The sequence below is a fragment of the Charadrius vociferus genome, unplaced genomic scaffold, assembly GCF_000708025.1.
Source record: "Charadrius vociferus isolate BGI_N301 unplaced genomic scaffold, ASM70802v2 scaffold169, whole genome shotgun sequence".
Taxonomy (NCBI): Eukaryota; Metazoa; Chordata; class Aves; order Charadriiformes; family Charadriidae; genus Charadrius; species Charadrius vociferus.
In genome coordinates this window covers 1,522,345-1,535,006 of record NW_009652966.1, presented here as the reverse complement: position 1 = coordinate 1,535,006, position 12,662 = coordinate 1,522,345, and the positions used below count along the sequence as shown (strand labels likewise).

The window sequence follows — 12,662 nt, the reverse complement described above, 5'->3', positions numbered from 1 at the left end:
GCTGAACTCAAAGCTAAACTCAGAGACAGATTCCTATAAAATCTACCGTGACTTGTTTTCCATCAGTGTTTCTTTAGTGAGAAACTGTTCTGTGGTGATTGCCTTGTTGCCAAATTCATCATTTAGAGCGTTGCTTACATAAGAACAAAAAGCAGGATCAGGAGGCTCAGAGAGGCTGAGGGGTCTCCATCTTTGGAAACTCAAGTGGATGTGGCCCTGAGCAACCTGCTGCAGGTGGCCCTGCTGTGAGGAGGGGCGGGTTGGATTAGGTGATGTCCAGTGGTGCCTCAGCCATTTTGTGATATATGAATTTTGTGAGCACTCTGTGATTGCTGACACTGCGCTTTTTGATTGTTTTTAAAGCATTGTCCATCACCCCTGAAATTTCACAGCCCGTGAAATCCCCACTTATAGTGGGATTGAGTTACCTCAACATGTACATATAGTACCACTTGAGATGTCTTACAATATCTCACTTGGTCTCTGGCTGCAGCTCCAGAAAGGGAAAGATCTCTCTATGGTTGTACCTGTCAACCCTGAGAAGAACTCATAGATGCCCTGGAGCACCCCAAAATTAGCTAAGCTAATAACTAAGTGCTCAATGGAATTATTAGGAAATAATCAACTTCTTGTTTTGCTAATTCTACTGAGTGTGGAACCATTTTGTTGATACTTCCATATTTTAGTTTGCAGTGATGATTTAACTCATAAATTCAAAGGCTTCACTGTGATGAATGAAACTGAGCGATATGAAGCCCTCAGACACTGTCGTTATGTGGATGAGGTCATCAGAGATGCACCCTGGACACTGACACCCGAGTTCCTTGAAAAACATAAGGTACATTCCTCCCCTTATCCCTCTCTTCCCCTTTGTAGACTGAGAGTTGAGAATAAACAGCAAGTCTGTGAAATTCTATTAGCTGGAGCAAATTATTTAATTCAGCTAATTCCAGCCACTGAAATTAGGTACATGGCATTGCTTGCCTCCATCTTTGCCAGAAAATGTTATATTTGTCTTGCCTTTTTTTCTCAATATGCTGAGCTGATTTCTGTAGTGGGATTTGTGAATGGCAAAATAACACTGAGGAATTATTCACAAATTGACTTTCAGGAATGGAGATAATGAATCATCAGGAAAGCAGATCATGAACCATCAAGTTACCGTGTAGTGACTAAAGTCCTGTTAAAGTCCTGCATTAAAGGCACATTTCTTATTAATGTCAATAGGTGCAATAATTAGCCAGAAATATGTAAAAATGTCAGGTGTCCTCTCTAAAAGGCAGGATAGAATTTCTTACATACTACTGACTGGCTTGCAATATATAGAAATCTTAACAAAAGCAGAATCAACTAGGATGTATTTTAATGTCCACATCACTAGGTGACATTACTAGCATGACAGTACTAGGTATACATGTATATACGCACATCCCTAAGGAGGCAGAATCAATAATCCTGCCTCCATGGTTTTGAAAGCCAAGGTTTTGCCACTTGACTTAGCTCTTCCAGTTGCAGCAAAAGCAAGAACGAGTGTCTTAGGTTTTCTACAGGCTATCACACAGAGCCAGCCAGAGCTATGTGTTAATGGCAGTGCTTCTGGAGATGAGCTTGCTGTTCTTTCATAACTGATCACACAACACAGCAGTTGTAGGCCTAAATCTAGTGCAGTGTTCTAGGTGATGGCTTTAGGGTGAGAATGTCAAAAGCAAATCAGATGAAGTGGAGAAAAGAGATTATCCTCCACAACGACCCCCCACTGAAGCAAAATTCAGTGATGGTGGCATGTGATTCTTCTTCTGTTCACTGGCAGATTGACTTTGTAGCCCACGATGACATCCCGTACTCCTCCGCTGGCTCGGATGACGTATACAAACACATAAAGGAGGCAGGTAAGGGCAACTTTACGTTTTTAGCACCTTCCTTTACAGCCTCAGCTCTAATCCTTTTACTGCCTTTTGACCGCAACTGCTGGGAGAGAAGCAGTAGAGATAATATCATGTTCTCTTACACCCTAACAGTAGGTACTGCTGACTTCAGCAGAAAGATTCACTTTGTAAAACCACAAAGGATGTCCTTGGCTGAATTCCTGCCATAACCCCCAGGAAACCATTCAGATCTGTCATGAAAGAGTCCCATCTGGGTTTTTAAAACAATTTTAGGGTGCTCAACTAAAAGCTTTGAACAGTTGAAAATGAGTTGAGTTCCCACAGGAGCCCAGCCAACATCAGTGTTTTGTTAATAACCGCAAACTGATGGCTCCGTGACACAGCCCAGTCCTGAATATGGGCAAGCACAGGCAGCCTTCAGGAGTCATCAGGATCCACTTCTGATTTGCACCAAGAGTTGTTCTTGCTACACCGGCAGAGGTTTTAAATTAGTACCAGAGTATTAATTTGCCATGACTATTTAACAGTTTAGTTGACTACCATATTACACTGAACATGAACATGCTGAAGTCATCAGGAGTTTGTATCTCTTCAGTTCAAGGAAACTGAAGTAAATCTGAGGAGATAATGTTAAACCACTGTTTGCCAGCAGCAGCTATCCTAACACAGTGAACAGTGCAGCAGGAGGAACTGATCATACCTTTTTTCTCCTGCTCCCCGGAGGTGCTGCTTTGAACCCTGGCAAATCCATCCTCTTCCTGGTCTACATAAACATGTATATTGGAGGCTTAAAAAAATTCCAGAGTGAATCTGCCTGATGGTAATTTGTCATGCAAAGTCACATTCTCAAGCTATGTGATGACAGCAGTAGACCAGGTATTGCCTCGAGCTGAAAGAATAAGCTTTTTGTAGCAGCCTTTTTGATCTTTTTTCCACTTGCAAGCCTCGCTGTGGTGTAAGACTCACAACCCTCCTTTGAGAACTGCTGTTCTACAGTTTCAGAGCCAGCACCATCTTACTTCACTAGGCAATGGAACAAAGGTACCCCTGGTAAGGGCAGGTCACCAAGGGACATAGATCATTCATGCTGGACAGGCAGCTATTTTGCTTTTCTTCTGTAAGGTGCTGAGTGCACAGGACAACATGACAGGAGCCCTTGGTGTCACTGCATCGTTACCAGACTGAGCTGGAGAGTGCCCAAACCTGGCACATCCTTCTCTGCTGCTGTTGGGCATGGGTGCAGCGCGCACGTGTCCTGACAAGAAAGTCAAACTTTGCAGAACAAGAGCATGGTCTTCCGCTTCAGGGACTTGTGGTCTGTCCTGTGTCTGTCCCTGAGGGATGCTGGAGAAGTGACTTCAGTCTTGTGTGGCTGAATTTTGTTATATATAAACTGGGAATAATGTTACCTTATTTGTGAAGAGTTTTGAGATCTAGTGCTGTAATAGTCCTAACGCTCCAGAGCAGCGTTATTATGATAGTGAATTTCCCCTTTCTCCGAGGGATTTTTGTTTTAAGTAGACAGATGCTGTGGATGCATTTGTGCATATTCCTTAGTTCCAGTACTCCCATTTTCCCACATCAGGTTGTTGGGGAGCAGAGAAGATAGGAACTGTGGAGATCCTTGCATAGATTCCCATAGGCTCCCATTTCCACACTGCCTTCGGTGGGTGGGAGGGTGTACAGACAACGGTGAGCTGGGTGACAGTGCACTCTCTAAACCTCTGCACATTTCTGAATAATTAGTTGGGAAAACATGAATCAGTCCAATACATGGAGCACATGAAAGCAAAATCAGTGACTAAGGGTAATGTTGTCATACATGGGTTTGTGCATCTACTTGAAAACAATTCAGCTTTTGGCTTAGCAAAGGTAGGGTTTAGATTTTGTTCATTTATTCTTGTAGCTCCTATCTATAACGGCTTCTGGCTCAAAGTTGGTTTTGCTGCTTCCAAAAATAAGTTTCCTGAGTGACTGCTGCAAGCCTGAAAAGCACGATCAGGGAAACCTCTCTGCGCGTGATTAAAATAATCTATTTTTTAGCAGAGTATTAATTAGAGATCAGAAAGAAAAAAATATCACATAGCATTTAGTCACAAGAGGCTGGTAAGCTTCTTGATTCCTTCTCCAGATCTTTTTCTAACCCTGTGAAATTAGCGAGCAATGCCTGCTTACTTCAAGTGAACGTATGAGGATTAATTTGCCAGTAGCTATAGCATCCTTTTAACACAAAGCACTACATTTATTTTTTTTTTTTGCAAAAGCATTTCCAGTCTTATCTCCCAGTGCTCTCTCTTCAGCAGCTCAATGTTGCAATTACGTATAAGCGATAGTAGTAATTTTTTGTAGCCCTAACTAACTACTAAACCAAGGTGTGCTAGCACTCTGCCATTATTTATTGCCTGTGACTTGCTTTAACAGTTCAAGTGATCTTGTCTTGATGAGGAGCAATAAAAAAGCAATATATTCTCTGGTATGTTGAGGAAAATACAAGCAGTGTTAATAAGTGGCCGGTTTTATTAGGGATGGATCTGCTGGAGCAGGAAGAGTGGTTATGCAGCCACTGGCATGGCCAAGTGGACATGAAATAGGGGCTATGGAGACTGGTACCCCAGTTTGTTCACACCACCATTATGCTTTATCTTCCTGTTACAAACCACCAGCACCTCCAGGGTGTTTCCCAGTTATTGTAACGCATCTTTTACCTGATGGCCCTTCCTGGCTTTGGCTGAGGCCAGAGGCTGGTCTGTTTTACTCAGCAGAACAACGCCAACCCCCCACTCCTTTATATAACATTAAACAAGGGCTATGCTTATGGAAGGAACTGCTCAATGAATTGCCACAACTGCGAGGTTTTGCCTTCCTGGCTCAGGAGCCCCTGCCAGTCTAGTAACTTTCACATTGCAGCTGACACTGTGAAGCGGGCAAGTTTTAGCCTTTCTGAAGACTTGAGGCAAAAATGAATGGTGTAGCAACCTGGTGCCTTCTCTAAGCTCACACAAGAACAACAGGAAAGAACCGGGAATAAGACGGGCAGAACTGCAAGTCTCTTACCCTTTAGTCAGGCATTTTTGTGTTCATCCTCAGCTACCTGCCGCAGTGCCTGGTCCTGCCGTGCTTTCTCAGCGGGCTTTCTTTTCCCACTTTGCTCAGGAATGTTCGTACCAACGCAGAGAACCGAAGGTATCTCCACGTCAGATATCATCACGAGGATCGTCCGGGACTACGACGTGTATGCCCGGCGTAACCTCCAACGAGGATACACCGCCAAAGAGCTGAATGTTAGTTTTATAAATGTAAGTACACCGATCTGCATTTGTTTCTGAAACACTATCTCCTAGGACCCCGAATGTAAAGCTTAAAAAGGCTATCTTCCTCCTGCTGTTTTTAAAATAGCTGGGAAGAACTTAATTTAAAAGAAATTGCTAAGCTGAGCGTAGTTTTAATTGCTCCTATTAATTAGCAGCTTCAATTCCATCTTAAGCTTTCATGTTTGTAACAAAGCTGCTGCTCCCCCCTCCTCCTAGAGCTGTGACTTAATGACACACTAGGAAGGAGGCCACCCCACCACCGCAGGCTTCCCAGCCACTCACCCAAGTCATGATTTCGTGCGTTATTCCCCTTGTGAGAAGGCAGCACAGAGAGCAAAGATTTTAATACCCGAACTTTTTCTACAACATGACAGGATAAAACCCAAACCAGCTGAGCAGTGAGATAACTAAAGGAGGCTAAAGTAGTTTTTAAAAGACAAGGAAGGGTGTTAGGAAGCTCACACACAAATAATGCTGAAGAGATCAGAGGCCACAATAGGTAGGGCAAGAACACCATTTTAAAAGGATGGCTCAGAAAAATGTATCAGCTCAAATTATTCAGTTTCCATGTACAGAACTGCACCTTACTCCCCAGTAAGGAGTAAACTCTTAGCAGAAACAAAAGTTTACTTTCCTTCATTTTCTGTTTCAAGTCTTAACTGAAGGCCTCAAGATAACCCACATTACCAAAGTCTTTCCTGTGATTGGACTGGCTCACAGGAGGACTTCCCCCTCCTTCTCCGGAGCTGGGAAACCCCCTTGTGAAGGACTGACTTGTGTCATTTCATGAGGTTTTTGTTTACTTGTGTCTTATTTTGAAGTCTGGCAGATAAATCACAGACTACAGGGCATAAATATTTTATTTCACTGTGCTTTTTTTTTTCAGTCTTCTACAAAATCTCTAAAAAAATCTTGCTTGTAAGTACTCTACCCAGGAGGATCACTATTGTTAAGATCCGTTAAATTAAGTCATGCTGATGCCTTGGGTGTTCTCAAATTTATCCTTTAGAGGCTCTGAGGTTAAGATTCTGTTGCATAAGGTATGCTTCCCCCAGTCTCAAGACACTGATGTATCCTGAAGTTCCTCCTGGCATTTGGTTATTTAGCTTATAGTAATTTAAATACAGAAATACTAATTTGTACCAGAGGCTGTTTGTGTTTCAAAATAAAAAAACCCAGGATTTTGCCAAGACAGAAGAGCACTGGTCTCCTTGTTAAAGGAAAGGCTTCATCACCTATTAGGTGCAAAGTGAGTTCAGGACAAAAGCCCTTTAACCCTAAAGTATTTTAGAAGCTTGCCCTGACATTAGCCCCCTAACATTATCTTCTCTGTCCCTCTCTTTTTCTGTATGACTTCACAATTAGGAGTTTGCTATCTTTTCTATCAAGTCTGCTGGCCACAAGCCACTGGCCCCAGCACATCTTCCTGTTGCAGCCAGAAGCTCCTGTATTAGCCAGGCTTGGGGGTAAAGAGAGTTTTCCTTCTGCTCTGCAGAACTCCAACCAAAGAGACATTTTGGTCCAAATTATCATCCCAGCTGGCAAGTCAGCAGTGGTCTGCATTTGCTAGGAAACCCAGGGAGACTTGCCTTTTGCTTAAGTTTGAGCTGTTAATTTCTCAGCTATATCCTTCACAAGATTCATATAATTTTCAAAGTGCATTCAGTTTGAAAATATGGAAAGATTCATGTAGTGAATTAAACACAGTAATCACACAAGACAGTCTTTTCAATGTGGACCTTCTGCACTTCATTCCACAAATGTTAAATTTGCATTTACAAAAATAATGTGGGAATAGTTAACTAAGGCCATATGTATTAGGATACATGAATCCAATTTTTTTCTTCTTCACAACTGTCAGTGGCTAATTATTTCCAAGTCCTTATATATTAATCTCCGTCCCCACTTTTAAAACAGGAGAAGAAATACCGTTTTCAAAACCAAGTGGACAAAATGAAGGAAAAAGTCAAGAATGTGGAGGAAAAGTCAAAAGAATTCGTTTACAAGGTGGAAGAGAAGAGCCATGACCTCATTCAGAAATGGGAAGAAAAGTCCAGGGAATTTATTGGCAACTTTTTAGAGCTGTTTGGACCCGATGGAGCCTGGGTAGGTATTCTGCCATCTCAGGAAAACTGAGTGTTTATTTATCTTCTGTAATGCAGATCAAGAGCAGATTCTTTTGCTCCAGTCTTTGTTTTGAAAGCCAGCACAGTAGGATAACACCAAACCTGCCTGCTGAATCTAATAACGCATGCCAATACTGCAGCAGGAGGATTTGCCACTTCTGGCTGTTGCTTCTTTGGGATAATTTCTATCTTTTGTGAAGGTGCGATGCTGAATGTGATACTGCGTTCAGTGGAGCTGTGTAACAGCAACACATGAGCAAACAGGCTAATACATCTGTTCTCCCCATTAGCACTAAATGGGACCATACAGACATCAGGGAGGAATTACACACTGGAGGTGGTGAGGAAAACAGGGACGCTGACAAGGTTTTCAATGGTTGTCTTCATGCTCTGTATTCAGCAGTAGAAGATGACAATTTTCTACCTTTAAAAATTACTGATGTAAAGTTCTGAGAAATGATTATACATGTTGAGTGACCAGGTTTCTCTAACTGACTGGAGAGAAGGCTCAGGTGGGACTGAAGCACTGTCGAAGCTCTCCTCAGTATGTGCTGGCTCCACAGAGCCCATTTACCAAAGGTCCTCAGGTGCCTTGGAAAGGCAGTTGAGAGTCTGTAACAGCATCCTTCTGGGGAGAAACCCCAGGGCCTTACCAGCTCAAACCAGTCACGCACTTAGTGAGTGGTGAGTTGGTGACACTTCAGAGACCCAAAAGAGTCTTGGCCCCCATCTTTCAGTTTTGATAGCTTGCCAAACCTTGAGAAGCTTTGTTTTCTTGTACTGCTTAAAACCAGTAGCAAAGCTTAACTCGAATGTAAAAGTTACCATTTATTTGAACAGACCTTCTTAGACCTTCCTGTTGGGAGTCAGTCCGTTTCCAACAAGGTCTCTGCACAGCTGTGTTCCCGTGAAAGCCCAGGCCCCAGCAAGACCCTCCAGTACATGCATCATCTTGGACGTGCTGCTGTAGTTGCAACCTCTGAGCAAAGCTTTTGCCTGGTTCAAGGAACTCTAAGCAAGCATGGAGGAGAGCAGCAAGTAATGCAGGGTGAACTGAGGGGAGCAGAGCAAGAGCTAGAAAAAATAACCCCACAGAACAGCAGGGTGCTTCAGAGGTGCATTTTCAGACCGTGGCACGCAGTCAGGCAGCTCCCTCCTCACTGGAAAGCAGAGCCTTTGCAAGAGGCTTGTGCAAGCCTTCAACTGCTCATGGATTGGAGTTTCAGGCAAAATGTCAACAGAGGCAGCAAGACAGAAAAAACAGTTTAGGAGTAGCATGAAGCAGATACTATTGGAATATTTTTAAAGAGCCAACACACACGTAATGTTCTCTCATGTCAGTTTTATCAGTTCATACATGAACAACTTTCCATCACGAAAGGTACCTTCTGTTGGAAATATCTCAGCAGAGGTTTTGTTTATAAACAAGCCCTCAGGAAGCTTCACAAACCCTTGGTGAATTAAGTAGCTCACGTCACAGCCGCCTCACAATTCAGTGCCACCAAAGCACGTAGTACCTGCCTGTTATTGGAGTTCTCATCTTTTCTCTGCCATGAGTTGCCTTGTTGATTACCACTCAGCTGAGAAAAGCCTAAAATTAGGCTGTGCAGGCTTCAGAACAGAGACTGCATCTTTATAATCTCCTTACAACTACGTCTGGCCTGTGCAAAGGCAGGTGCTCGCTGAGGAACAGTGGTCCCAGCTGTATAAACAAAAAGCTTATTTAGCAATTTGTCCATTGGCAGTATAATTTTCCTTGGGAAGCGGAAGAGGGTAAACTTTTAACGAAAAGCCCAGGTTTACCTGCATTGACCACATCCACATGGGGAATGCTTTTTCTGCAAGTTACTCTCCATAGAGCTTGGCAAGTGTTCCCCCATGTAGGATGGTCCTGTGGCCATAGGTGCTGAAAAAATGAAACTGCTGCTAACAGAGCACAGGAAACCCACAGGGGGTGAGATGAGTTTGGCTGCGGAGAGAGGAAAAGAATTTCAAAGCCTCGATCCCATTCCCTGGCTCTGCCCACTCAACACTGCACACCGATGGCATTTTTAAAAACCCATTGCTGATAAGAAAATGTTACCAAATGCAAGTAGAGGAAAGCTGCTCTGCAAAGGTTGTTGGAGGGGGTGGCGAGGGCCTCCTGTTCGCTGAGCTAGTGTCCCAACCACAGAGCAAGAAATCTGGTGCGACCGCAGAGACCTTTGCTAAGTACAAGAGTGAAAATTCCTTGCAGTGTGGTAGGAAAAGCGTCAGTGACAGCGAGCTGAGAGGTGTTGTGGCTTTTTTTAAATCAGTTTGAGCCTTGCAACAGGAAAGACTTTTAAAATAATGATAACTTGCTATTAGTGTCAAAACTGTTATTAACATTAATTTGCCTTATCACTGTTAGTTAGATGTTGCTTTTAATGTTGACATTAAAAGTACAAGAATCATTATGGGCATGCTAGATTCCTAGATCAGTAATTTGCATGCCATTAATATGCTATTATTATTTCACAAATAATTATTATAATACACTTATGCTAGCATCAGATTTCTAAAAGTAAGGGCTACGTAACCCGCAAAAAAAAAAGCCTGTTTGTGAAAAAGGTCAAAATGTCAGTTTTCAAATGTCAAGATGTCTATAATTCATTGCCAATTTTGCTCACCTGTGCAATCCCCTGTATGTATTTTTTCTGCGCGAGAGTCACAGAGGTGTCAGAAACAACAGCTAACGTGGGATGAAACTTTTGTCCTGGCTTGAGAGAGTACCACCGTGCAGCCCAGCATGGAGGCCCTAATGGTAGAGATGTCGTTCCACAGATGTGGAAACCAGTGGGCTTCATTCCACATCCTCTGACACAGAGGAGCAGGCAGCTCCCTTCAGAAAGCAAGTCTCACAGGGCTTCTGTGCCAGTCCCCCCTGGGAGGAGACGAGGTGTCCCTCCAAAGGGCTCGTTTCCCTCTACTCGGTGCACAGAGGGAGTGGGGGACAGCTGCGCTGGAAAATGGCTGCATAAATCTTCCAGGTTGCAATTAGAACCCGGGACCAGTGTTTAGGTCACACTGTGTGTCCGCAGCCTGGACCTCAGCATGGCCTTGAAAGTCTGCAGAAAGCAGCAGTCCACCGTAACGCCCAACTGGCACTTGTTTTGTAAAGCAAAGGAGTATCAACATGTGGGCAATAAAATTCAGAAATAGGTAAAATGTTTTTGCCCAGTAGCAATGCTTTGCTTTTGGCACACTTATCTCCCTAAACTAGTTGGGTGTACCTGAATGTGCTTGAACCAAGGCTTTGAAATTCTTTTCCTGCCCCTGGTAAAGGTCCAGAGCTCACCCAGCCTTGTCTAACCCTCCAGCACTCCAAAGAAGCCATTAACACTTGTCCTACTTCTTCAGCACCCAGTGCCTAAGGAACACTCCCCCATGAGGAAGACCTTGCCTGCGAAGGGCATGACTTCCTGACCCTGCTAGAGCACAGCTGGAGGGGAAGAGTCATTCTGGGGGCAGGTGAATTACACTACCTCCTCCTCCTCCTGCCATAGTTTTGGTTTTAGCCAGCAACCTGGTGGCTAAAGCACTAATGCAGGAGGCAATCCGGACTGGGCGGGCACTTACCCTGCTGAAGGTGTGAGTGCACCAACTTGTTCAAGCAACAAACTCTCTGCTGAAACAGGTGTCCTACAGCCTGGCTGAGGGCCTTAGCGGGAAGGTGGGGTGCTCCTTTCCATCCCTGGCCCATGCGGCCCAAGGAACAGTCCCGCACCCGCTGCCACATGGGATACCAGCCAAGCTGGCCACTTCAATCTTCCCCAGCACCGGTACCACACCACCATGAAGCAGCGCAACGTCACTGAGTTTTTTGAAGTGGCTGGTAAGGTGCCAAGAGCAGGAGGGAGTCACAGTATTTTGCTTGCCCAGGAAAAAGATATTTCATATCAAACATTTCTTTTTTGGGGGTTATTTTTTTTTGTTGGGGGTTATCTTCAGTCAGAGGATGAAACAGACTAAGTCATGCCAACAGAACCTCAGTTTCTGTGATCTAAAGAGAAATTTTGCACTCCTACCACTGAATTTCAACAGGCTCCAGGGCTTTGCCAGCCCCGGTGACATCCTCACAGCTCTCAGCAGCAGAAACCCTCCCCCATCCGAATGCTTCCTGGCATCATTTCTCAGGAACAACCACCATCTGCTAACTGTTGAGATTTTAGGAAGTCTGGAGTATTTTGGACCTAGCAGCAGTGCAGGTTATACACTGTAGGTCTTCATGCATGAGAGCATGACTGAGCACGGCTCCAGACAGGAACTGTTCTGTCATTCTGCACTGCAGCAATATCCAGGCTCTAAAAGTAAGTTAATAAAGGCTGATGTGATAAAGATATAAATTGGGTGAGAGCACACAGAGGAACAGTTAAGTTTGGTATTTCTGCTCGATCGTTAACCCCCAGGATTAGCAGGCACCAGAAACACGATAGGAAAACCTAGCATCTGTCCCTCTGCTGGCAGGGAGTACTGAGTTTCAAAGAGGGGGAGGAAGAGCAAGATGGGCAGCCACGTGCTCCTTGGCTGGGAGGAAGGTCATCACAGAGCGGAGTCACTGCAGGGGGAAAGGGGAGGAAGAACAAAATAAAAACTCAAGCTGAGAAAATCTGTGGTCGGCAGCTGCCCAAGCAGGCAAACCCAGAATACATTCTGCAGAAGTATTTCGCTCTCAGACCTGGGCGGCGGCTTAACTTTGTCTGGACTGGCTCTTCCATTCCAGCCGAGCATCACCTACGATCCGACCCCCAGTACTCCAGCCAAGGTCGAGACTTCTTGTTCCCCATCCCCAGAAGGAGCAGCGAGACGCTCGCATTTGGCATGTTCCACATGAAGCCTGCAGTAGCTGCGCAGTACGTGCCAGACCTCCTGTAACCCAGCCCGGCAGCCTAACGCAAGACCACATGGGTGCTAACAAGTAGCAGCATATGCCTTAGTGTAGCACATTGCTTGACAGAAAAGGTGGTCTCTTCCACCCCACCAGCTCTGGCAGGCCTCCACTCAGCTTTACAAAGCAAAACCGACAATAAAAGTCCAAAGCAGAACATAGAGCCTGCATGTGTTTCTCTTTTCAACAGACACCTGAATTCTGACATTCCCCCTCCTGGTTTAAGGGTTTGGGCGGTGCATGCTCCAGGCAGCTGGAGAAGGGAAGGAGGAAAAAAGGCTGTGCTAGCCAGGAAGCTCAGCAGGAGGCGGGTGGTCCATCCCAGCATGCTAAAAGGAGAACGTCCTGGGAACAAGAAACATGGGGAGTTCAGGCAGAAGACTGACTTTTTGAGACAGAGTGTGACCAACACATACAAGCAATCCAAAGG

General features: G+C 44.6%; 1 protein-coding gene across 1 annotated transcript in view; it reads left to right on the top strand.

Annotated features, from left to right (window-relative positions):
- The window catches only part of PCYT1B (phosphate cytidylyltransferase 1, choline, beta), an 18,041-nt gene extending 5,659 nt beyond the window's left edge, over positions 1-12,382 (top strand). Inside the window, exons 4-8 of the mRNA XM_009893122.1 lie at positions 687-838; positions 1,811-1,889; positions 5,040-5,182; positions 7,115-7,303; positions 12,068-12,382. Coding sequence (XP_009891424.1) covers positions 687-838; positions 1,811-1,889; positions 5,040-5,182; positions 7,115-7,303; positions 12,068-12,178 — 674 coding nt within the window. The 3' untranslated portion in view covers positions 12,179-12,382. The remainder of the gene's footprint in view (positions 1-686; positions 839-1,810; positions 1,890-5,039; positions 5,183-7,114; positions 7,304-12,067) is intronic.
- Positions 12,383-12,662: the final 280 nt, after the last annotated feature.